Source organism: Bufo bufo, chromosome 2 (assembly GCF_905171765.1).
Source record: "Bufo bufo chromosome 2, aBufBuf1.1, whole genome shotgun sequence".
Lineage (NCBI taxonomy): Eukaryota > Metazoa > Chordata > Amphibia > Anura > Bufonidae > Bufo > Bufo bufo.
This window is the reverse complement of record NC_053390.1, coordinates 436,363,750-436,388,783: the sequence shown is the minus strand read 5'-3', so window position 1 is coordinate 436,388,783 and position 25,034 is coordinate 436,363,750. Positions and strand designations below refer to the sequence as shown.

At 45.3% G+C, this 25,034-nt stretch overlaps 1 protein-coding gene across 1 annotated transcript in view; it reads left to right on the top strand.

The window, feature by feature from the left end:
* The window catches only part of LOC120989377 (calcium homeostasis endoplasmic reticulum protein), a 34,370-nt gene extending 14,054 nt beyond the window's left edge, over window positions 1-20,316 (top strand). The window contains exons 12-20 of the mRNA XM_040417445.1: window positions 310-742; window positions 3,001-3,239; window positions 3,384-3,517; window positions 3,698-3,784; window positions 12,257-12,403; window positions 12,512-12,622; window positions 12,731-12,825; window positions 16,029-16,214; window positions 19,383-20,316. Coding sequence (XP_040273379.1) covers window positions 310-742; window positions 3,001-3,239; window positions 3,384-3,517; window positions 3,698-3,784; window positions 12,257-12,403; window positions 12,512-12,622; window positions 12,731-12,825; window positions 16,029-16,214; window positions 19,383-19,420 — 1,470 coding nt within the window. The 3' untranslated portion in view covers window positions 19,421-20,316. The remainder of the gene's footprint in view (window positions 1-309; window positions 743-3,000; window positions 3,240-3,383; window positions 3,518-3,697; window positions 3,785-12,256; window positions 12,404-12,511; window positions 12,623-12,730; window positions 12,826-16,028; window positions 16,215-19,382) is intronic.
* Window positions 20,317-25,034: the final 4,718 nt, after the last annotated feature.

Sequence of the window (25,034 nt, the reverse complement as noted above, 5' to 3'; positions counted from 1 at the left end):
CTGATATTGATGACCTGAGGATAGGTCATCAGTATTATACTACCCCTTTTAATGCTCTTTGTGAAGTGGAAATGATGCAGCATTCCAGGTGCATCCTACATGTATTTATATCATATGTTGGCTGTTAGTATTGGTTACTCTTGTGCTGAGAAGTATACATAATGGGTGTGCCAGTCACCGAGTGTTTTTATTTTTCTATATTAGTTACCAGGACATCAGAGGTGTGATTGTTTGTGTGTGTGTGAGCACAATTCAGCTTTAAGCAAAATGACCATCTTAAAATTCTTGTCATTTTAACTTTATCTATAGCCCTGTGATCAGCCCCCTTTTCCTCATCATCAGGGCCCCCCTCATTGCCCTCCATGGAATAATAGCCACGAAGGCATGTGGAATGACAGAGATCCAAACTGGAACAATGAACCTGAACCAGCATGGAACAATCAGAGAGAACCTCCATGGAATAACCAGTTTGAAGCTCCTTGGAGTAACCAGCATGAACAACCACCATGGGGTGGTGGGGCTCAAAGAGATCCACATTTTCGCATGCAGCATCCTCCACATTTTCGGGGGCCATTTCCGCCTCACCAACAGCACCCTCCACAGTTTAATCAGCCACCTCATCCTCATAATTTCAACCGATTTCCCCCACGTTTTATGCAGGATGATTTTCCCCCACGCCATCCTTTTGAGAGACCACCTTTTCCTCATCGTTTTGATTACCCTCAAGGAGACTTTCCATCAGGTACTGGTATTTACTGCTTTCTATCTTTCTAATATTCACTTCTCTATTAAAGGGAAAATTCTTTAATTGTTTCACATATTAATAACTTAAATGTTTTTCTAGATGTATTTTTTTTAAGTCACTCTCTGTAGTGTACTTCCTGCTCTAGCTCTTTAAATTCCTCTTTGGACTTTTAGCACAGCAAACAGTTTTGCATAACTCTCTGTCAGGCCATCACTCTGGCCAGATAGGGAAGGGGATGAAATATAATAGTTTGTAGTGGCTCACCCGACTATTGTATATGGAATGGGTGCCCCAACTGATATAGACACACCCAGTCTGTAGAAAAGGATCAATGTAAAATATAGGGTAGTTGTGCAGCACACCTCATACGTTAGTTGTATTCTTCCAAATGAGGTGTGCACAACTACCCTATATTTTACAGGGAAGGGGATGAGTCTCTCAATTAGAGCATCACACGTTACGCTAATCAATGCAATGCTCTTCTGTGATCTAGGCCGATCAAGCGAACAATAAAGCTGCTGTTATGCCAATTCTACAGCTACTATTATCAGGAGGATTGCCCTTCAGATAACATCTTCCCCTCACAGCAGTGGTAAAATGACACTGGATTATCCATCTATGTTATATGGGACCATTCACACAGCAGATTATGACACTTGTTTACTTAACAGGCCGTGGACCCACTTGCCGCTTGGTTCCATTGAATGGAGCTAAGCCATGAGTGGACATACGCAGCACCTCCAAGTGACACTTCCTTTCTTGGAAGAACTTGCTTATAGTTTGCTTCATTCAAATTATGAGCGTTACATAAGCAGTCATATGTGGCTTTATAATTCAACATTAGCTAGCACAGGGAACATGAGTATTTTAATACAATGCAATAAAGACAAGTTAATAGTTAGGATTAGTGAGATTTAGGGAACGGTTGCCAAAGGCAACTGCACTCATTTTTTGTACTAATTTGTGTCACTTAGGCATTAGGTTCAATTCTTTTGTTTTGTGACGGAAGTGTCTCTTTAAGTAGTAGACTGCTAATTAGATGCTTCGTAAATATATTATGCTTCCTTATGACAGTAACCCATATTTAATATACAGGAGGTTAGGATATTGGCCATGTTGAGATGACTTGTATTGTTTTGAGGATCACAGTGCAGAAACCATATAGGCGATTGGGTAATGGCTCAAAGTCTGAGCCTGGGTTTATAGGAGAAATGTTTATTAAATTGGTTTTCCCACTAATAACATACCTCACCTATTCACAGAATATGTCATAAGTTTCTGATTGTTGCACTTACTAGAATTGAGTTCATATATCCACCATTTGAATGGTGAGGTGATTGGGGATGTGTGCTATCTTTCCAGTTAAGCTTTATGGAGCCAAGTGCTGTATTTACTTATCCCGTCAGTCTTATAGAGATTAAAGGGGTTGTCCCATTACAACAGCTTATCCCCTGTACACAGGATAGGGATAAGTGTCTGATTGGCGGGGGTCTGACTTTTAGTCCTTCAAAAATGGGGCTGTTTCCCCGTTTGAATGGAGCAGCAGACACCTATGCGTGTCTGACACTTCATTCACACGAGGGAATGTGGGCCCCTGTTCTCATGATTGGCAATAGATCCCCAGCAGTTATACTTCCGCCAGTCTGACACTAATCCCCTACCCCAGTGATGGCGAACCTATGGCACGGGTGTCAGAGGCGGCACTCAGAGCCCTCTCTGTGGGCACCCGGACCCTGGAAAAAGTCTATGGTGTACCAATATGCCTTAGACTTTTCCTGCCATTCATCAGTGCAGGGCGCACTATGAACAGCACAGGCAGCACATTGAATGTAGGCAGGATATTATAGCTAAATAATAAAGTACATGGAAGATAGACTATATTGGACTGTAGTGTTCAGGGTAAATTGCTGTGTTGGCACTTTGTGATAAATAATTAGGTTTTGGGTTGCAGTTTGGGCACTCGGTCTCTAAAAGGTTCGCCATCACTGCCCTATTCTGTAATAAGTTGTGGCAGTGTGCATGCCTGACTTGCACTCCATTCAGACAAAGGACATGGGACTCTTGTTTTTATGATTGATGGACATCCCAGCAGTGGTGCCACTAGCAATCGGATACTTATCACCTATCCTGTGGATTGATGAAAAGTGTTGTTTGTGGCAAAAAATCCATTAAGTGAGTCCGTAAAAAGCTGCACAGAAATGAACAACTTATTTAAGTGGTAATTTAATATAATTATGTACTGTCAACCTCTTCAGAGATGGGACCTCCACACCATCACCAAGGGCACAGGATGCCACACCCAGGCATAAATGAACATCCTCCTTGGGGAGGTCACCAACACCAAGATTTTGGCCCCCCTCCTCATGGTTTTAATGGGCAGCCACCTCACATGCGTAGACAAGGACCTCCACATGTTAACCATGATGACCCAAGTCTTGTTCCAAATGTTCCGTATTTTGATCTACCAGCAGGACTTATGGCTCCACTAGTCAAGGTAATTACTCCTGGTGCTATACTGTACCAGTTATGGCAAACATTATTTCTATGGTTTATTCAATATCATTGTAGTAAATAGTAGAATATGTATTAGTAAGATTTTCCTTATGTCTTCTTACTGGTTTATATTACCTTTCTGCAGCTGGAAGATCATGAGTACAAACCTCTTGACCCCAAGGATATCCGTCTTCCCCCTCCAATGCCTCCAAGTGAAAGACTTTTAGCTGCAGTTGAGGCTTTTTACAGCCCTCCATCACATGACAGACCTCGGAACAGGTTCGTTTTACTTTGGTAAATCCAGGCCCGGACCCTTAGCAGATCTTTCCCAGACTCGTCATAATTCCCAAAAACTTTCTGATACTCTCTGAAAAGCCAGTGCCATATATTTTTAAACATTTATATGACAGTACTTATATTCCATATATCTGTTCTCTCCCACAACCTGTCTTTCCGCAGTGAAGGATGGGAGCAGAATGGGCTTTATGAGTTCTTCAGAGCAAAAATGAGAGCTCGTCGGAGGAAAGGCCCGGATAAAAGGAGCAGGTATGAACAACCTCTTGTTTCTGTACGCTTTCAGAGATTAATCATACAAATGTCCAGTACATGCAGGAACCACTCAATTTCAAACCTAGCCCCATTTGCATCCCCACAAAATGGCTGGCACCATTTTGGAACAGCCCACCCAAAAATTTAACCAGAAAAATGTTTAGTATGGATTTGACCCTTTTAACCCCTTCCAGTCATGCGCCGTAATACTACATCATGGTGGGAATGTAGTTCCTGTGAGTCGCTGTACTATTACAGCATTGTAATGGCACGGACTCGGTAGCTGTGCCCAGGATATCACCTGTGGCTGTCTTATGCAGCTGGAACTCTGCTGTCAGTGCTGACTGCAACATATAAATGATGAAAGGGTAGGAGCTCCTTCTGTCATTCCATCACCAAAACACTTCTGAAACCAAAATTGCAGGGTTCTAAGAACGTCCCATAGTAATGGCATCCCCGGCTGGGGCTTAAAAAAAAAAAAAAAGTTTAAAAAATGTTAAAATTAAAAAAATTGCCCTTGAAAAGTTCTTTATTTTCATTAAAAAAATTATACATAATTGGTATCACCACATCCGTAATGGCCTCTTCAATAAAATAATTATATTTTTTTTATCCCGGACAGTGAACATCATAAAAAACTAGATTTTTGTACTTACTGTAAAATGTGTTTCTCTTTCGTTCATTGGGGGACATAGGCTTGACGATGGTTTAGCTGTTGCCACTAGGAGGCGGACACTAAGCACAAAGGTGTGAGCCCCTCCCTTCAGCTATAGCCTCCTACAGGGACTAAGCTAAATCAGTTAGTGCAAAAGCAGGAGGAGAAACAAGACAAAAAACCACACTATGTACAAACCCAGAACCACACCGGCCAGAAAAGGCCCACAAACGAGAGAACCGGTGGGAGCTGTGTCCCCCAATGAACGGAAGAGAAACAGATTTTACGGTAAGTACAAAAAACGAGATTTTTGTATAACTTACCAGTAAAATCTCTTTCTCGCTCTTTCCTTGGGGGACACAGAAGACCTTGGGTATAGCTCATCTCCATAGGAGGCGTGACACTAAGTGAAAGCTGTTATGCCCCTCCTCCACAGCTATACCCTCAGCCTGGAGAGAAAGGCAGCCAGTTGCGTGTCCAAGCAGTGAGAAAAGGCAAAGTCCAACAAGGAACCAACAAGCCAACTACCCAACGGGTAACACAAACTCGGAAACCGTGTAGAGAAAAACAACGAATGGGTGGGTGCTGTGTCCCCCAAGGAAAGAGCGAGAAAGAGATTTTACTGGTAAGTTATACAAAAATCTCGTTTTCTCGCCCAGTTTCCTTGGGGGACACAGAAGACCTTGGGACGTTCAAAAGCAGTCCAAAAGGGGAGGGACCACAGCTCCAAGGCGAAGCACCCGAAGGCATCAAGGAACCGCCGCCTGCAGACCCAGGCGGACCAAGGCAGCATACGCCGAAGCCAGAGTATGCACCCTGTAGAATTCTGTAAAGCGTGCAAGGAAGACCTGTGGCCGCCTTGCTCAAATGCATGGCCGAAGCCCAAAGCCTCCGGCCCAGGAGGCACCGACCGCTCTGGTGAAATGAACGGTGACAGTAAAGGCAGAATCCTGCCCTCGGTGCGGTAACCTCAGCAATAGCCAATCTGATAAAGCGGAGGAAAACCACCCTGGAGTCCGTCAACTCTAAGCGCGGACCTCCAGGAAACCCAAGAGACCGAACGTCGACAAGAGTCGGAGATCTCCAAGTAAAAACTGCAAGGCCCAAACAACGTCCAAATTGGTGAAGTGTTGAAGCGAAAGGCAAACACCACCTTCAGAAGGAAGGAACGGGATGTAGAACAGCCCTGTCCTGGGAAAAGACAGAAGGCTCAGAACAAAAAGGGGGCCATTCAGGCACCCGTCAGAGACACGACTGATACAGAAACACAACCGTACAGGACAGGAGGGTAGAGAGAACTTCTGTAACTGCTCCAAGGACAAGATTGGAGCGCCGAGAACTCAGTATGTAGTTCCCAGGGCGGTACCGAAGGACAGTACAGAGGAACCAAAGAGCCATTTCGAGTAAGAAGGTCTTGACAGGCCCAGAGGGCCGGGGAACGCTGGAAGAGGAAGAACAGCGCTGACACTGATACCTCAAGTAAAGGAATCCCAGTCCCAGGTCCAGGCCGGACTGGAAAAAAGACAGAACCATGGGGAGAGAAAAGTCAGAGTGGGGAATGCACAGCTTCCCACAGAACCCCAGATAAAAAAACCATAAATCTTACGACAGATCCTGGACGAAATACAGCCAGGAGCGGGCAGTAGCGAAACCGCTGGAGTCGCCTGGCAAGCGGGCGAAAAACCAAATGTGATCAGGCGCAGACCAGTAACACGGGCAGAAGTTGACAAACTGGTCCCGTCGGCCCCCGAGCAACGTTGTCCCGTATCCACCCGAGTGGGGGAGCAGAAGGACAGACGGAAAGGAACCAAAAGGGTCCGCCCAGCATCCGCCAGATGCCAGGACAAGACAGGCTATAGTCCATGCTGATGTAGCCATGTTCTACAGTCCCGGTGTAGGAGATCAAAGGATAATCTGGACCGAAAGGTAGTCCCCCCAAGTTACCGAGAAGGTAAGTCTACAGCAGGACCATTGTCTTAGAATGGACCACACACTCTGCACTCAGCGGGAGGACAGAACGCGGTAGACTCGATAAATCGGCACAGCTAATACAGCCACTGTGAACAAGGGAGACAGTACGAGGCCAAAAGGAACACCGGAACCATCCACATGAACAACCATGCTCTCCCCAGAGGGGAGGACAGTGAAGGAACAACCTCTGAAGTCTGGCGGGACAGAAGCCACATCAGAGTGATCTGTACCGAGCGGCGGCCAAACAGAGCCGGCAAGATAAGGTAGTCGAGACAAAGGCCGGCATAACACCCTCCAACCGAACGGAGGAGTGGGCAACAGGGAAGCCATAGGACAGCTCAAAAGCAGAACCCTGCTACACTGTGAGATGCCCGGTTCACCGCCTCGCAGAAGGAGAATACCCTGAAGAACCCAAGGCGGAGGTCCTCCGGACCTGGGTAATCGAGCACCCAAGAGAATTTGGGTGACCTTCCCGAGAAAAGCGGCCCGCACCTGGTAGCAGATCAGACTGTAGCGTAGAGGCGCCAAGAGGAAGGACTCATACCACACTACATCCGAAGAGGAGGAAATTGCAGCAGGCAAGGGAACCGCAGTCCTGCCAGAGCCAACGAAGAATTCAAGGGGCGATCCAGACAACCGCACTCTCGACCATGTGACCACTAGCGCAGGGAAGCAATACCGCGGAAGGACGAATGGGCACGCATCTAGGAACCACGAACATTCCCTGGGATGAAGGGCCAACTAAATGAATGAGTACCACCCAGCTCCGTGCAGCAGAGAGCAAGTAGAGCCCGTCCGGGTCAGGTGGACAGAATGAACTCCTTAGAGACGAGTGCAAGGTTTGTGGCAGGCATCGTATCCCAAGAAAACAAAAGTATGCCGCAGGAAGTAGATGAGGCATACGTACGAGCAGCCCGTAAGCAGTGAGAAGGCCAACCCACCTACAGGAGGAGAAGGCATACACGGCCCAAACAACGCACAAGAACGTCCGCTCACTGCAAAAGGTTAATTTAGCGAGAAAGGGGGGGCTCGCCACAGAGTGCCACAGCATGTACGGAATTGCAAAGTGCAACCTGAAAGAGAGTTATGCACAAGCCTAGTATAGCATGCGATGGAACGCAAGCAGTCCGCCCCGAAAAGGGGGGAAATTGTATCTGGCAAACTGCAGTCGGCAAGAGTGCAAAGGCCGGTCCCAAAAGGGAGTGATGCCTAAGGCCGTACCTACTTCAGAGAAGCAGGACATACCCTATAATCCAGCAGGAACGCAGAAGGTCCACCTAGTGAAAGGGGAACATGCACAGGGGTATCCATGCATTAAGTGAATGTGCAATAATACACCAACACTGGACTTAGCGAGAGTGCAACTACTCTGCCAATGAAGGGGGACATGTACAAGTCCAGCACAGCCATACAAGGACAGCCGTGAATCTCATGAGCGTGCCAAATTCTGCTCATGGGATGAGGGGTGGTCACGCACAAGGCCAGCACCGTATCCAATGGAAGCGCAAGCATTCCACCCATATTAGAGGGCCATTCTCATGGGCAGCAATGTATCCGGTGAGAGTGTAGCATGCCGCCCAGAAAAAAGGGGGGTAAAGCACATGGCCAGCATCTCATCCAGGGAGAGTGCGAGCACACCGCCATGCATGGGAGTCATACACATGGCCAGCAACGTACTGGCGAAAGACAAACACAGTCAGTAAGAATGTGTGCATGTCGCCTGAGGAAGGAAGGCATGCCCCTGGCTGGCAGCGAATCCAGCAAGAGTGCGTACACCGCCCACGGAAGAGGGGTCATGCATATGGCCGACAGCGGATCCAGCGAGAGTGCAAGCACCCTGCCATGTATGGGGTACATGCACATGGCCAGCAACGTACCTGCGAGGAAACAACCACAGACAGAGGGATGTATGTATGCTGCCTGAGGGAAGGAGGCATACCCAAGGCCGGCAGGAATCTAATGAGACTGTAGCATACCACCTATGAAATGGCCGGCAGCGAAACCAGTGAGAGTGCAGCATAGTAACATAGTACATAAGTGCATCATAGCACATCAGTGAGAGTGCAGCATTCCGCCTAAGGAAGGGGGTCGTGCACATAGCCAGTACCGTATCCGGTGAGAGTGCAGTATTCCGCCTAAAAAGGGGGGTCATGCACATGATCGGCAACAGATCCAGTGAGAGTGCTGCGTTCCGCCCAGGAAGGGAGTCACACACACATGGCTGGCTCACGCACATGGCCGGCAGCGAATCCAGTGAGTGCTGCGTTCCGCCCATGGAAGGGGGTCACGCACATGGCCGGCAGCAATTCCAGAGAGAGTGCAGCGTTCCGCTTATGGAAGGGAGTCGTGCACATGGCCAGCACCGTATTCGGTGAAGGTGCAGTATTCCGCCTAAGAAGGGGGTCATGCACATGGCCAGCCGGCAGCCAGGGAGAGTGCAGTATCCCGCCTAGAAGGGGGGGGGGATGCACATGGCAGGCACCATAACTGGAGAGAAGATGAATGCTGCCTACGGAAGGGCCGCATGCACTTGGCCAGCGCCGTATCCTGGAAGATGCAAGAAAACCGCCTAAAAGGGGAAATGCCCTAGCAGCGACGCAGGCTGGGAGCGCAACACCATGCCGCCTGTGGAAAGAGGTCATGCAGACATGCAGTACTACTGATGAGGCTGCAGCGTCCTGCGCAGTCCAATAGAAATCAGTGATCTATTATTATTTATTTTATTATTATAATTATTTTTTTTTATTTTTTTTTTTATATATATATATATTTAAAACACAGCCTCTCCAAGGCTAAAGGGGAGCCACCATATATGGGCACCTGAGAAAAAAAGGGGGGCCAACTATACAGACCCATTTGAGAGCCGGCCTGTACCCAAAGGGTTAACAGGGATCCGGCCTGGAGGGCGGCGTGCGATCCCCTGGGGGCGGAGGAACCTCCAGGCGGGAAGAATTCGCGCCTGGAGAGGTTCCCGCCCCCTCCACCAGAGACCGGAATATTGCGGCCTAGTAGGCCGCGAAGCCGGGGGCTAAATTTGCGGCGCCCGGCCCGTTATACCGCCGGGACCTGAGGCGGAATGGCGCTTTAAACCGGCCGCGGGAGCCCACCCCGCGGGCCGGTCGGAATTGCGGCCCAGCAGGCCGCGAAGCCTAGGACCAAATTTGCTGAGCCCTGGCGACCGGCACCGATGGTCGGACGGGGCCTGCTGGGGCATAGTCAAGCCCAATGCCGGCCGCGGGAGCCCACCCCGCCGGCCGGAAGAGACAGGGACCCGAAAAGGCGGTTTGCCGGCCGCGGGAGCCCACCCCGCCGGCCGGAAGAGACAGGGACCCGGAATGGCGGTTTGCCGGCCGCGGGGGCCCACCCCGCCGGCCGGAAGAGACAGGGACCCGGAATGGCGGTTTGCCGGCCGGCTCGGCCGCACCGGAATATTAGTGCTGTCCAGGGGCGAGGCCTTACTCCACTGCAGCGTCCTGCACTCTCCGGTAAGGCCCAATGTGATCAGGCGAGATGGGGGGGGACCCAAAGACGGGGTGCCCGTGAGGAGAAGGCAGGCGACGGCTGACAGCCACTAGCTGCATGTACTATGAGGGCCAGGAAAAAAGGGGGGGGGGAGGCAGGGAGCAGATTGCCGCTCTGCGGCACCCCAGGAGCCAGCCTAGGTCCAGCAGGGGACTAGAGGCCCAGTATGGGGGGTCAGGCACGCAGGAGACCATTGGGTGGGGGGTGGGGGACGTAGGGCTGGAGAAGCCACTCTCTTACCACAGCCGTCTTCACCCTCGGTCCATTCCAGCAGGGTCGCCCCTTCAGCTACTGGCACCGTAGTGGCAGGACGCTGGAAGAGGGACTTGGCGTGCGGGCGACCCTTGCGCTGGCGGGATGTAGGGGAGCTGGGCTGCCCTGATCCACCTTGCCTTCTGTGGGGGAGGCAGCAGTGCGGATGACCGGCACTGGCGCAGCTCAACCCCGGGAGAACAGAGAGGTCTAGTGCGACTCTGTTATCCCTGATGATCTGGAACAAAAAGAAATAAAAAAGTAAAAATCTAAAATTTAAACAAGGAGAAACCAGCCCTGCAGAGCAGGGAGTGTCTTGCCTCCTTGGACACTAAGCAAAAAACTGGCTGCCTTTCTCTCCAGGCTGAGGGTATAGCTGTGGAGGAGGGGCTTAACAGTCTTCACTTAGTGTCACGCCTCCTATGGAGATGAGCTATACCCAAGGTCTTCTGTGTCCCCCAAGGAAACTGGGCGAGAAATCTAGTTTTCTCATCCGTATCATTGGGGTCACAGGCTTGACCATGGGACGTTACAGAGCAGTCCCAAGGGTGGGCACAAACAAACCTCCCCCTCCCCGGCCAATCAGAGAACCTCTGTCTGCAAAACTCTAAGCTCCAGAGAAGCATCAGAAGACGCAAAGGTGTTTACTCTGTAAAATTTGAAAAAAGTGTGCAAAGATGACCAGGTAGCCGCCTTGCATACCTGAAGGGCCGAAGCCTCATGATGCACTGCCCAAGAGGCCCCCACTGCCCGAGCAGAATGAGCAGTAACCCGGAAGGGTGGGGCCCGGTCACTGACGTTGTATGCTTCCACAATGGCCAAATTAATCCATCGGGAAATGGAAGTTTTAGGGTACTTTCACACTTGTGGCAGAGGTTTCCGGCAGGCAGTTCCGTCGCCGGAACTGCCTGCTGGATCTGTCAAAACGCATGCAAACTGATGGCATTTGTCATACGGATCAGGATCCCGATCCGTATGACAAATGCATTGAAATGCTGGATCCGATGTCATCTGGAAAAACGGATCCGGCATTGATTTTTTTTTTTCACATTTTTTGCGGTCTGAGCATGCGTTTTGCCGGAACACTCTCTGCCGGATCCGGCATTAATGCATGTCAATGGGAAAAACTCAGGGCATTCCGGCAAGTGTTCTGGAATTTTGGACGGAGATAAAACCGCAGCATGCTGCAGTATTATCTCCGTCCTGAAAAGTCAAAAAGACTGAACTGAAGACATCCTGATGCATCCTGAACGGTTTGCTCTCCATTCAGAATGCATTAGGATAGAACTGATTAGTTATTTTCCGATATTGAGCCCCTAGGACGGAACTCAATGCCGGAAAAGAATAACGCTAGTGTGAAAGTACCCTTAGACGCAGCCAGCCCTCGTTTCGGCCCTTCTGAAATGACGAACAGGGAATCCGTCCGCCGGAAAGATGACGTCTGGGACAGATAGATGCGAATGGCTCGTACCAAATCCAGAGTGTGGAGCGACTGCTCACGAGGATGAGACGGGTCAGGACAAAATTAAGGGAGAATGATCTCTTCATTGAGATGGAATGCCAACACAACTGATTTAGCTTAGTCCCTGTAGGAAGGGTATAGCTGAAGGGAGGAGCTCACACTTTGTGTGCTTAGTGTCCGCCTCCTAGTGGCAACAGCTATACCATGGTCAACCCTATGTCCCCCAATGATACGGATGAGAAATACTGTTTTCTGTTCATTCCACCTCCACAAAAACTCAATAAAATGTAATAAAAAATGTACAATGAAAACTACAAATTGTCCTGCAAAAAACAAGCCCTGTACATCTCCATTGATGACAAAATAACAATGTTATGGGTCTTTGATTGTGATTTTTATTTTTTTTTTTAAACTGACCTACCCCAAAACAGCTAATCAATTATTAATGGTATATCATGAGAATAGGCCATCAGTAGTAAAATCCTGGAGAATTTATTTTTCGGGTTTAGTAAGGCAGTGTCACAAGCATTGCCAATAATTCTGCATTTCAAATACATTTTATTTAGTTATGGTTCTCTATAAATAAAATTACTGTTTTCGTGGATAGGCCATCAAGATCCAATAGTCGATCAAAAAGTCGTGGACAATCTTCTTCACGTTCCAACTCCAGATCTTCAAAGTCCTCCCGTTCGTACTCTAGATCTCGGTCAAGATCTCGGTCCAGGTCCCGGTCCTACTCTCGATCCAGATCAAGGTTAGTCATGGAATCCCATCCAACTTTTGGCAATTTAGTTTTAGCATGTTGGCATTTGTGTGATATAATAAAATAAGTGGAACTATAAACATAATTTTTATTTTAAAGGAGCAGAAGCCGGTCTAGGTCATCCCAAAGTCATTCAAGGTCTAGATCTAGGTCAAAGTCATTCTCACCTGGAAGAAAACGGAGATCTCGGTCTCGCAGTGCAACTCCACCGTAAGTAAAAAGCAGACAGCACCCAATGCTATAACTACAATACAAAATTTTATATATATAATATTAGTAGCCTACTTACCAAAACTGAATGTTCATGTGTTTTCATAGTTCCTCTTCAGGCTTGGGTTCAGGATCTGGAGGAAGTGTGCCAAATGTGCGCCTTGGAGAGGAGAACAAGGGGCATCAGATGCTGGTGAAAATGGGTAAGAGTTTTTATGCATAAAAGACATGTAAAGATGATGCTGCATATCCCTTTGCTTATCCTCCCTCTCCAACTGTCAATTCCTGTCATGCTTCACAGGCTACCTCTATTAATCCAGTCAATGTCACTTGTCCCGACCCATAGTCATGTCCTTCTCCCTGCTGCCCCCCCCAGTTTCCACATGCCCCTGACTTGCACATTACTCTCAGCTTGAACCCACAGGATGGTAGCTTGACTACTGTCTGAAACAGATTAATAAATGTGGTACTAAGCCTATGCCTACGACTAAGTGCGCATTTCGTTATTGAATAGCTTGATTGTCTATACATTTTTTTTTTAAAGAACTTAAAGAAGCAATCCAGGCTGAAATAATCAAGCTGAACTATTACTATGTATACTTAGTGCAGATTATGACTGGTATCCTTTTTTGAACCCTGTCGTAAACCACCCCTTCAGCCCTTGCAAGTCAGTGAATCACAGACGTGTGCAGTCTGTGGTCTCCACGGATTGCTTCCATATCCACTGATATTTAACCCCTCAGATGCCATGGTCTTTTCACTCCTGGTACTCTATAGGGCTCCCTTCCCCCCAAATCGAGAGTGTTTTTCTGTTGCTATGGCAGCCTCAGACCTACTGAAGGCTAACGAGGCCTGGCACAGGAAAATAGCGAATCTCCCATAGGCTGCAATGTTAAATCATTGCATTCTACAGTCAGGTCCATAAATATTGGGACGTCAACACGATTCTAACATTTTTGGCTCTATACACCACCACAATGGATTTAAAATGAAACGAACAAGATGTGCTTTAACTGCAGACTGTCAGCTTTAATTTGAGGGTATTTACATGCAAATCAGGTGAACAGTGTAGGAATTACAACAGTTTGCATATGTGCCTCCCACTTGTTAAGGAACCAAAAGTAATGTGACAACTGGCTTCTCATCTGTTCCATGGCCCGGTGTGTGTTATTCCCTCATTATCCCAATTACAATGAGCAGATAAAAGGTCCAGAGTTCATTTCAAGTGTGCTATTTGCATTTGGAATCTGTTGCTTTTAACTCTCAAGATGAGATCCAAAGAGCTGTCACTATCAGTGAAGCAAGCCATCATTAGGCTGAAAAAAACAAAACAAACCCATCATAGAGATAGCAAAAACATTAGGCGTGGCCAAAACAACTGTTTGGAACATTCTTAAAAAGAAGGAACGCATCGTGAGCTCAGCAACACCAAAAGACCTGGAAGACCACGGAAAACAACTGTGGTGGATGACCAAAGAATTCTTTCCCTGGTGAAGAAAACACCCTTCACAACAGTTGGCCAGATCAAGAACACTCTCCAGGAGGTAGGTGTATGTGTGTCAAAGTCAACAATCAAGAGAAGACTTCACCAGAGGGAATACAGAGGGTTCACCACAAGATGTAAACCATTGGTGAGCCTCAAAAACAGGAAGGCCAGATTAGAGTTTGCCAAACGACATCTAAAAAAGCCTTCACAGTTCTGGAACAACATCCTATGGACAGATGTACAAGTTAATCTTGGTCTCCAGAGTGATAGGAAGAAAAGAGTATGGAGAAGGAAAGGAACTGCTCATGATCCTAAGCATACCACCTCATCAGTGAAGCATGGTGGTGGTAGGGTCATGGCGTGGGCATGTATGGCTGCCAATGGAACTGGTTCTCTTGTATTTATTGATGATGTAACTGCTGACAAAAGCAGCAGGATGAATTCTGAAGTGTTTCGGGCAATATTATCTGCTCATATTCAGCCAATTCTTCAGAACTGATTGGACGGCGCTTCACAGTGCAGATGGACAATGACCCAAAGCATACTGCAAAAGCAACCAAAGAGTTTAAGGGAAAGAAGTGGAATGTTATGCAATGGCCAAGTCAATCACCGGTCCTGAATCCGATTGAGCATGCATTTCACTTGCTGAAGACAAAACTGAAGGGAAAATGCCCCAAGAACAAGCAGGAACTGAAGACAGTTGCAGTAGAGGCCTAGCAGAGCATCACTAGGGATGAAACCCAGCGTCTGGTGATGTCTATGCGTTCCAGACTTCAGGCTGTAATTGACTGCAAAGGATTTGCAACCAAGTATTAAAAAGTGAAAGTTTGATTTAGGATTATTATTCTGTCCCATTACTTTTGGTTCCTTAACAAGTGGGAGGCACATATGCAAACTGTTGTAATTCCTACACCGTTCACCTGATTTGGATGTAAATACCCTCAAATTAAAGGTGACAGTCTGCAGGTAAAGCACATCTTGTTCGTTTCATTTCAAATCCATTGTGGTGGTGTATAGAGCCAAAAATGTTAGAATTGTGTCGATGTCCCAATATTTATGGACCTCACAGTATGTGAGAAGCGTTCAGACAATCGCATGTTCAAGTCTCCTAGGGGGACTTAAAAGGGTTTTGCAGGCAGTTTATATAGATGCGCCACTAACTGTTCATGACACTGTCCATCGTCTGGGAAGTATAATTAATTACATGTACTCGCTCTATTCACTTTAATGAAGCAAGTACAGGAATGACGACGAGCAGTGTAATGAAGAGAAAGCAGCACTCTCATGTAGTGCTACCTCCTCTTAAAAACCTGATCGCGGGGGTGCCTTGTCTGACCCTGGCCATTCAGATATTGATGACCTATCCTGAGGATAGGTCATAAATATAAACGGCCTGCGCAACCCTTTCAATATAAGTGTTAAAAAAAAAGTCAAACATTTAAAAAAAAAAATATCAGAAAATTCTAATCACCCCCTTTTAAAGATAAAGATCACTAGCATTTCCACATCCTAAAACGACCAAGCTTTCTAAAATATAAAAATATTTTTCCTGTATGATGAATTGTGTAACAGAAAATAAAAAATCTAAATGGTAGTTTTAACACCTAGGGAAAGCCGTAAAAACGAAACCCATAAAACTATGGCAGAATTATGTTGAGATTTTTTTCCCCCAGCTTACCATTACATAATATGCAATAAAAGATTGTGGCATTCGAAAGTACAACTTGTCCCGCAAAACTCAAGCCCTCATATTCTATGTGAAAACGCAAAAAGGTAAATTGGTCTGGTCCTTAAGAAGTTAAAGATGCAAATATCAGCTTCCCAACACTCTCTTCTCATACTTTAGGGATCAATGTTGACCTGTAGTATTTGAAAGCCACAAAACAAGCATAGTTACAGGTTTTGATTTTCTTCATTTAGGATGGAGTGGAGCTGGGGGCCTAGGTGCCAATGAGCAGGGGATTCAAGACCCAATTAAAGGAGGGGATGTGCGTGATAAGTGGGACCAGTATAAAGGAGTTGGAGTTTCGCTTGATGACCCTTATGAAAATTATCGTAGGAACAAAAGCTATTCCTTCATTGCCCGCATGAAAGCCAGAGATGAAAGTAAGTAGTTGAAAGCGGTAGACATTGATTTGCTGCTCCAATCTGCATATAACATGTATTTGAAACATGCGGAGTCTTTAGCTGTTAATACCCTTTACAGAGGACTCATCTCAACTACTCCTGACATCTGTTCACACTGACGATTCTGGATCATCTTTTCGTATAAGCCTTTGTTGTGCTGTTCCTCTGTTATTCCTGCTAGAAGCTTTAGTAAATTGCCAACTGTATAATACCAGTCAGGGGGTGTCCCTGAACAGTCTGACACTTTAGAATCAGTGTTGACAGTATAAGCTTGTGCAGGGTGGACACCCCCATCTGGTAACACCAAATTAGCGATTTATTCATAAACTTTTAGTCCTAAGAATAGATGCTCCAGAATTGTTATTACATGGGGAATGCAAGTAGTTACTAAAACTGACAGTTAATGTTTAACTGAAAACATGATGACAAATGGCATGTCTTGCTTGGGTCTCTTTTATCAGGCAAGACATAACACAAAATATCTGAAGAGTCACATATTTATATATACACTCACCTAAAGAATTATTAGAAACACCATACTAATACGGTGTTGGACCCCCTTTTGCCTTCAGAACTGCCTTAATTCTACGTGGTATTGATTCAACAAGGTGCTGATAGCATTCTTTAGAAATGTTGGCCCATATTGATAGAATAGCATCTTGCAGTTGATGGAGATTTGAGGGATGCACATCCAGGGCACGAAGCTCCCGTTCCACCACATCCCAAAGAAGGGTTGAGATCTGGTGACTGTGGGGGCCATTTTAGTACAGTGAACTCATTGTCATGTTCAAGAAACCAATTTGAAATGATTCGAGCTTTGTGACATGGTGCATTATCCTGCTGGAAGTAGCCATCAGAGGATGGATACATGTTCTCATTCTGTTTACGCCAAATTCGGACTCTACCATTTGAATGTCTCAACAGAAATCGAGACTCATCAGACCAGGCAAGATTTTTCCAGTCTTCAACAGCCCAATTTTGGTGAGCTCGTGCAAATTGTAGCCTCTTTTTCCTATTTGTAGTGGAGATGAGTAGCCGGTGGGGTCTTCTGCTGTTGTAGCCCATCCGCCTCAAGGTTGTGCGTGCTGTGGCTTCACAAATGCTTTGCTGCATACCTCAGTTGTAACGAGTAGGGGTGCACCGAAATGAAAATTCTGGTCCGAAACCGAAAATTCAGGATGCCCTTGACCGAAAACCGAAACCGAAACTGCCTTTTTGCCCAAATACTTTTAAAATACTTTTTTTTAAATGATTTTATTAATAATTCTTTTTCATGAATAAAATTCATCTGTGGGTGGCGCTGTTATGGAGGGGGGGGGGATATGTGCACTGTTATGGGCATAACAGTGCACAGATCCCTTTCCCCATAACAGTGCACAGATCCCTTTCCCCATAACAGTGCACAGATCCCTTTCCCCATAACAGTGCACAGATCCCTTTCCCCATAACAGTGCACAGATCCCTTTCCCCATAACAGTGCACAGATCCCTTTCCCCATAACAGTGCACAGATCCCTTTCCACATAACAGTGCACAGATCCCCCCTCCCCATAGCAGTGCCATAGACCGATCCCCCTACCCATAACAGCCCCGGCCCTGCTGCTCACAGCAGACTAATCACTCACTGCATCTTTATTTTACCTTACAATCGTGACGCTCCAGTAACAACTCTGCAGGCAGAGCGGAGGGCGGCGTAACGTCACTTACTCACGTGACGCGCCTGCTCCGCCCACTTTATGAATGAAGGAGGCGGAGCAGGCGCGTCACGTGAGTAAGTGACGTTACGCCGCCCTCCGCTCTGCCTGCAGAGTTGTTACTGGAGCGTCACGATTGTAAGGTAAAATAAAGATGCAGTGACTTAAAGTAAACCGCCCGCCCGGCGCGGGTGACAAATCCCACAAATCCCAAACCCCATATTTTCTGCCGATATGTACCAATATCGGCCGAAATGGATTAGGCCCATTTTCGGCCGATATTTTCGGTGCACCCCTAGTAACGAGTGGTTATTTCAGTCAACGTTGCTCTTCTATCAGCTTGAATCAGTCGGCCCATTCTCCTCTGACCTCTAGCATCCACAAGGCATTTTTGCCCACAGGACTGCCGCATACTGGATGTTTTTCCCTTTTCACACCATTCTTTGTAAACCCTAGAAATGGTTGTGCGTGAAAATCCCAGTAACTGAGCAGATTGTGAAATACTCAGACCGGCCCGTCTGGCACCAACAACCATGCCACGCTCAAAATTGCTTAAATCACCTTTCTTTCCAATTCTGACATTCAGTTTGGAGTTCAGGAGATTGTCTTGACCAGGACCACCCCCCTAAATGCATTGAAGCAACTGCCATGTGATTGGTTGACTAGATAATTGCATTAATGAGAAATAGAACAGGTGTTCCTAATAATTCCTTAGGTGAGTGTATAAAAAGGCATTGGAATAGTGTGGTGAATTAGACAAGTGATATAAAGCAGATCACCTATATATGAGGAGTACATATCCACACTGTTCCTCTGTCCTTTTCTTCAGATATTGTTTGTACCTGGCCTGATGAAGAGACCTAAATCTGTAAAGCTTGCTATTTATCATCTTTTGAGTTTGCTATTCCCTAAAAAAAAAAAAAAAAAAAAAAAAAGAAAGCAAGCCCCTAAACTTCCTCTCATGTGCACTAGCATCAAAGAGGGGAGAGGGAGGGGGAGCAGACATGGCTGCAGCCTATTAGAAGAATACACGGCTGTTCTATTTTATAAAACAAGAAAAATAAAGAGCTTATGTTCCGTTGTGTTAATTATTTGTTTTTGTTTTTTTTATTCTGTGTTTATTGTCTCTTTAAATATCAATGAATGAGGACTCTTCATTTTATCTTTTTATCTTTTCTGTCTACTGGCTAATATGGTAAAAATATACACTATTTTTCATTTTAATAAACTTGCAGAAAGCAGTTATGGAGGCAAGGAATATATGATCATTTTACATTTGTGGAGGAAAGCTTTTTAATGTTAATATCGTTTACAATATTTCCTCTGTATGTGATTCTTTGCAATACCTTTTGATTATTAAAACCGTTCATGCAATAAAAAGTGTATATATTGTGCGCATGTTATATTTGATTTATACTATATGTACATTTTTATTGTCATTTTTCTTATTTCAGTAAAGCGTGAGGTCCAGGATCCTCCAGCACAGGAGTGAAGTAGCAGACAGTGAAGAACATTTTTATCTCAGCCTGAACAGTTGCAAGAAACTGGATACTTGGAAATTCAGCCGGGGGACAAGCTGCTATATCCAGGATGGGAGCTCTGTATTTACCAATTGTACACTCTTTCTTCTCCTGACATGTCTGTTTTAACAACTATTTGCATTCTCTGTGTATTAACAATTCTGGAGCATCTATTATGACTCTAACACTATGTGTTGTGCCATTCATTTATTATTCCTACTAGAAGTTATGAGTGAATTGCTTGCAGTTTGCAATGAATGTCCAGCTGCAGTCTTATACTATTCAATCAGTGCTCAGACTGTGCAGGGACATCCCCGCAACTGGTAACCCCCATCTGGACCTTTATTGCAAACAGCTAGCAATATATAACATCTAGTCATAATAAACAAATGATAAAACATAGTTATAAGAATAATGTTCAGAATTAGTATATAGGAAATGCAAATAGTTGCTAAAACAGACATGTCAGGAGAGGTTACAGGTCCTCTTTACGTCAAGGTTGTCTCGCTGTAATGATTATCGAAATACAAGAGTGTATGTAGCTGGTAACCATTTTTCCTGCATACAAATCCTAGCATCCCAGGATGCTCAACATTTTTTTAGTTTTTTTTTTAGTTTTTGTTTTTTACCAGTAGTATCTTAATTTACAATAACTTTCGCAACTTCATAAATCATATTTTTAACTCCCACACAGATATCAGCAGCACCATCTAACCCAGTCAAACCCTGTATCTAAGGGTCTGCTAGTTTTTGTTAGGAAAATGTATCTGTGCTTCACGTTAGTATGGCTGTGCAATTTTTTTTTAATGTGAACATCCCTTCTCTTCCAATTTATTTTGTAAAATAAACTATTGAATTGGACACTAAATTTGTGATTTTCAAATTTTTCATGTCATAATGGTCCCCACTGATAGTCTGCAGCAAATTATAGGACAATGCATGTAAAACCTTCACATGCTGAAGGAAAAAAAATTACAATCCACTGCATCTATTGTTTACTCTTCTGGAATGAAATCTGGCTAAAATTCTGCATATTACCATGCATTTCTTACCATAACAGATTTTATTCTGTGCAATTTATTCTACCTTTAGGGTGCCATTACATGTGGTGGAGAGATCCACCAGAAAATGTGCAGTATATAGACTTTCCTCATGTTAAAAGTGTCAATCTCAATTCTTCTGGGGAATAAGATTCTGCTGTATAAATAATGATGTGCTTTCCTTTTTCTTTTTCTTTTTTATAATCTGATTCAAATTTTTTGACAAATTTTTCATGTATACAAAAATGAACATAACATATCAACAGAGGATACATTAAGGGGTACAAACAATCCCTTTAGACCCATAGAAAATGATCTAGACATTTTCATATCCTGTACAATTTCTAAAAGTAAAAGTGCATATTACAAGACGGAAACCCCTTAAGCTGTTTATTATTAAATTTAACTAACCGTCCCTTAAACCGCCCCGCCCCAGCGATGAAACGGGCACAGCACCACTAGCAGAGGTATAATGTATTAGAACTCCTCCAGGTAAACTCCCGATACTCTAAATATGAGTTTCATATCCATCCACTCCAAGACAGTGTTACTTGAGCGCCTCCGCGCCAAGTCTTCCAGTCTGTTTTCCCTTCATAGTATGGGATTCGCATAAGTATGTTCTACATCCACACATATTTCTACGACCCTTCCTCCTAAAATAGCCAGAGCCATAGGCCATGCTATACCACAGTAGTCCTATATTCTACCCATTTGTCCCAAATTTTGGTAAACTTTGCCAAGCATTGCCTTTTAAGATATACACCTTTTTCTAGGCGAAGGATCAGTTATTCTGTTCATAAATTCAGTCCTAGTTGGGGGCTGGGGTCTAAGCCAGTATTTAGCTATTAATTTCCTGGCCTGGAAGAGCAGACGCTGCACTCCCAGGCGTGAATGTCTGTTTTTAATGTCCAATATTCCCAGTACACATGTCTTCGGACCCGGCGAGTCAACCACAATTTGATAAGAGTCTTTAATAAAAGCTAGCACACCTGTCCTGAAATTCTCAAGCTCCGTGCACTCCCGGAACATGTGTATCAAGGATGCAGGACTCACCCCACATCTAGGGCAGGAAGCATCATTCCTAACTCCAATCTTGAACAGAAATGCCGGAGTCCTATATGCCCGGTGGATAAGAAGTAATTGGGACATGCCCTTGCCCTCGCATAATGATAACTGAAGTGTCAAGGCCAGTACTGACTTCAATTGATCTGATATTGGGCCAACCTCTCTTTCCCATTTTTGCTTGACCACTAATGTATCTTGCATCATGGATTTCACAAACAAGTTCCTATATATGGATGATATTAGACCACTTGAAGGAGTCACTTGTGAGAATCTGTTGAAACAGTAGGACTGTTGCGCATGTAAGCGACATAGATTTTGTCTGAGCCTGGAACGCGTGCTGTATCTGTAAGAATTGATAAAAGGCTGCATGGGAAAGGGCAAATTCATTCCTGAGTTGTTCAAATGATTTGAACTCCCCATCTCTCTGCAACTGATACAGAAATTTCACAACTTTCCGTTCCTAAGGCGAGAACCCTTCCAAGCAAAATATCTCAGGTGGCTGAGGATTTTTCCAGAGGAGTGACCTGACTGAATTCCTGTATAGACAGCAAGTCACGACACTTATGCCAGATCCTATGTATCATATTAAGTGTAGGGTGTCCCCCTAACTTGTCAGATAGGCCGCTTTGTTCCAATAGAGCTACTGGTGAGTCATTTTCTATAATGTGTGCTATCAGCAAAGCAGATGCAATGTCCCCAGGAGTCCTCCGCCAACCACTCAATGATGTGCTTTTCTAAAGCAGAATGTCTCCCATTAATTTCAGTGCGGGATGTAGTCTTCACCTGCACATGACGGAGATCTAATAACTAGGGATCGACCGATTATCGGTTTTACCGATATTATCGGCCGATATTCAGGATTTTGAACGTTATCGGCATCTATTTTGCCGATAACTAATCGGGAACAAGGATCGCGCTGCCTCAAGCACAGGGGAGAAGGAAGCAGTGTCTCCCTCCCTCCTGTGCTGCTGCTGCCAATGGGAGGAGGGGAGGGGCTGAGTTCACTGTGCCACCAATGAAGATACCGGCCATGTGATTCTGCAGCCAGCTCCTGCCTGCTGTATATGAATTAATGAGTTATCTTCATTGGTGGCTCAGTGCGCCCCCCCAAACCCCAGTATTAAAACATTGGTGGCGCAGTGCGCCCCCCCCCCCCCCACCCCAGTATTAAAGACATTGGTGGCGCAGTGTGCCCCCCCCCCCCCAGTATTAATCATTGGTGGCAGTGGCCACAGGGTCCCCTCTCTCCTCCTCAGTGGAAGTTCCAATCGGAGCCCCAGCAGTGTAAGCCTGGGGCTCCGATCGGTTACCATGGCAGCCAGGACGCTATTGAAGTCCTGGCTGCCATGGTAAGCTCCATGCTGCTGTGTGCACAGAGCAGCAGGGAGAGTTTGAGATCCTATTCACCCTGATGGAGATCTATCAGGGTGAATAGGACAAGGGTTCTAGTCCCTAAGGGGGCTAATAGTAAAAAAAAAACACAAATATTAATTTTAAATGAAAAAAAGATTTTTTTTTAAAAAAAAAACGACACTTTAACAATAAACATTCATTTTCTGCAGATTTGTGTAGGAATTTTTTTTTTTTTTTTCAAAAATGAAAATTCACAGAATATCTATATTAATTATCGGCTATCTGCCTGAAAGTTCACAGATTATCGTTATCTGCCCTAAAAAATCAATATTGGTCGATCCCTACTAATAACTATGTATAGTTATATCCGGGGTCAATACAGAGATCTCTCCCATTATCTATTTATATCCAGGACTGTGACTGACGAGGGGACATCCTCTGCGTCTGGAGGAAAGAAGGTTTGTACACAAACTAAGAAGACGATTCTTTACGGTAAGAGCAGTGAGACTATGGAACTCTCTGCCTGAGGAGGTGGTGATGGTGAGTTCACTAAAAGAGTTCAAGAGGAACCTGGATGTATTTCTGGAGTGTAATAATATTACAGGCTATAGCTACTAGAGATGAGTCGTTGATCCATGGAGTTATTCTGTCGGGAAGGAATTTTTTTCCCCCAAGGTGAGGAAAATTGGCTTCTACCTCACAGGGTTTTTTTTTTTGCCTTCCTCTGGATCGACTTGAAGGATGAACTGGATGGACAGACGTCTTTTTTGAGCCTTATAAACTGTTACTATAAATGTTTTCTGCCGGATTTTTCCATCTCGTGTGAAGACACCCTTAGGCTGGGTTCACACGGGCGTTGCAGGAAAAGATGCGGGTGCGTTGCGGGAAAATGCACAATTTTTCTGCGTAAGTGCAAAGCGTTTTTCATGCTCGTGAGAAAAATCGGCATGTTTGGTACCTGGACCTCTTCACAAAAGTTCGTGTTTGGGATCGGTGTTGTGTAGAATTTATTATTTTCCCTTATAACATGGTTATAAGGGAAAATAATACCATTCTTAATACAGAATGCTTAGTAAATTAGGGATGGAGGGGTTAAAAAATAAAATAAAAATTTAACTCACCTCATCCACTTGTTCGCGCAGCCCGGTCTTGTCTTCTTTTTTCTTCTATGAGGACCTGGGAGGAAAAGGACCTTTGGTGATGTCACTGCGCTCATTACATGGTCCATCACCATGGTGATGGACCATGTGATGAGCGCAGTGACATCACCAAAGGTCCTTTTCCTCCAAGGTCCTCAAAGAAGAAGAAAGAAGACAAGCTGGGCTGCGCGAACAAGTGGATAAGGTGAGTTAAATTGTATATATTTTTTTAACCCCTCCATCCCTAATTTACTTGTTATAAGGGAAAATAATAAAGATCGGGTCCCCATCCCGCTCGTCACCTAGCAACCATGCATGAAAATCGCTCCGCATCTGCACTTGCTTGCGGATGCTTGCGATTTTCACGCAGCCCCATTCACTTTTATGGGGCCTGCGTTGCGTGAAAAACGCACAATATAGAGCGTGCTGCGATTTTCACGCAACGCACAAGTGATGCGTAAAATTCACTGCTCATGTGCACAGCCCCCTTGAAATGAATGGGTCCGGATTCAGTGCGGGTGCAATGTGTTCTCCTCACGCATTGCACCCGTGCGGAAAACATGCCCGTGTGAGAGAGGCCTTACTCTTCAACCTTAGAATTTAAACTTTGTTATCCAAAGCCTTGCATACGTTGGCAATATACACACACTATTTGGACAATAGTATTGGGACACCTACAAGAGCTTTTATGACATCCCATTTTAAAACCATAGGCATTAAAGGGGTTGTGCAAAGTATTAGTTATCTCCAGTGGAGGTCCAACCACTGTGGTCCCACATCCCCGTCCTGATGGAGCAGCAGACAGAGCTTGTTGCCCTGCCACTCCATTAATTCCCTGTGGGAATGTTGGAGACAGCAGAGTACATAGCCAGGGCTCTGGCCAGGCCAGTCAAGTTCTTCCACACCAAATTAACCCCCTACCATGTCTTCATTGTTTTGTGCACTGGAACTTAGTCATGCTGGAACAAAATAAAGAGCCTTCCCATAAA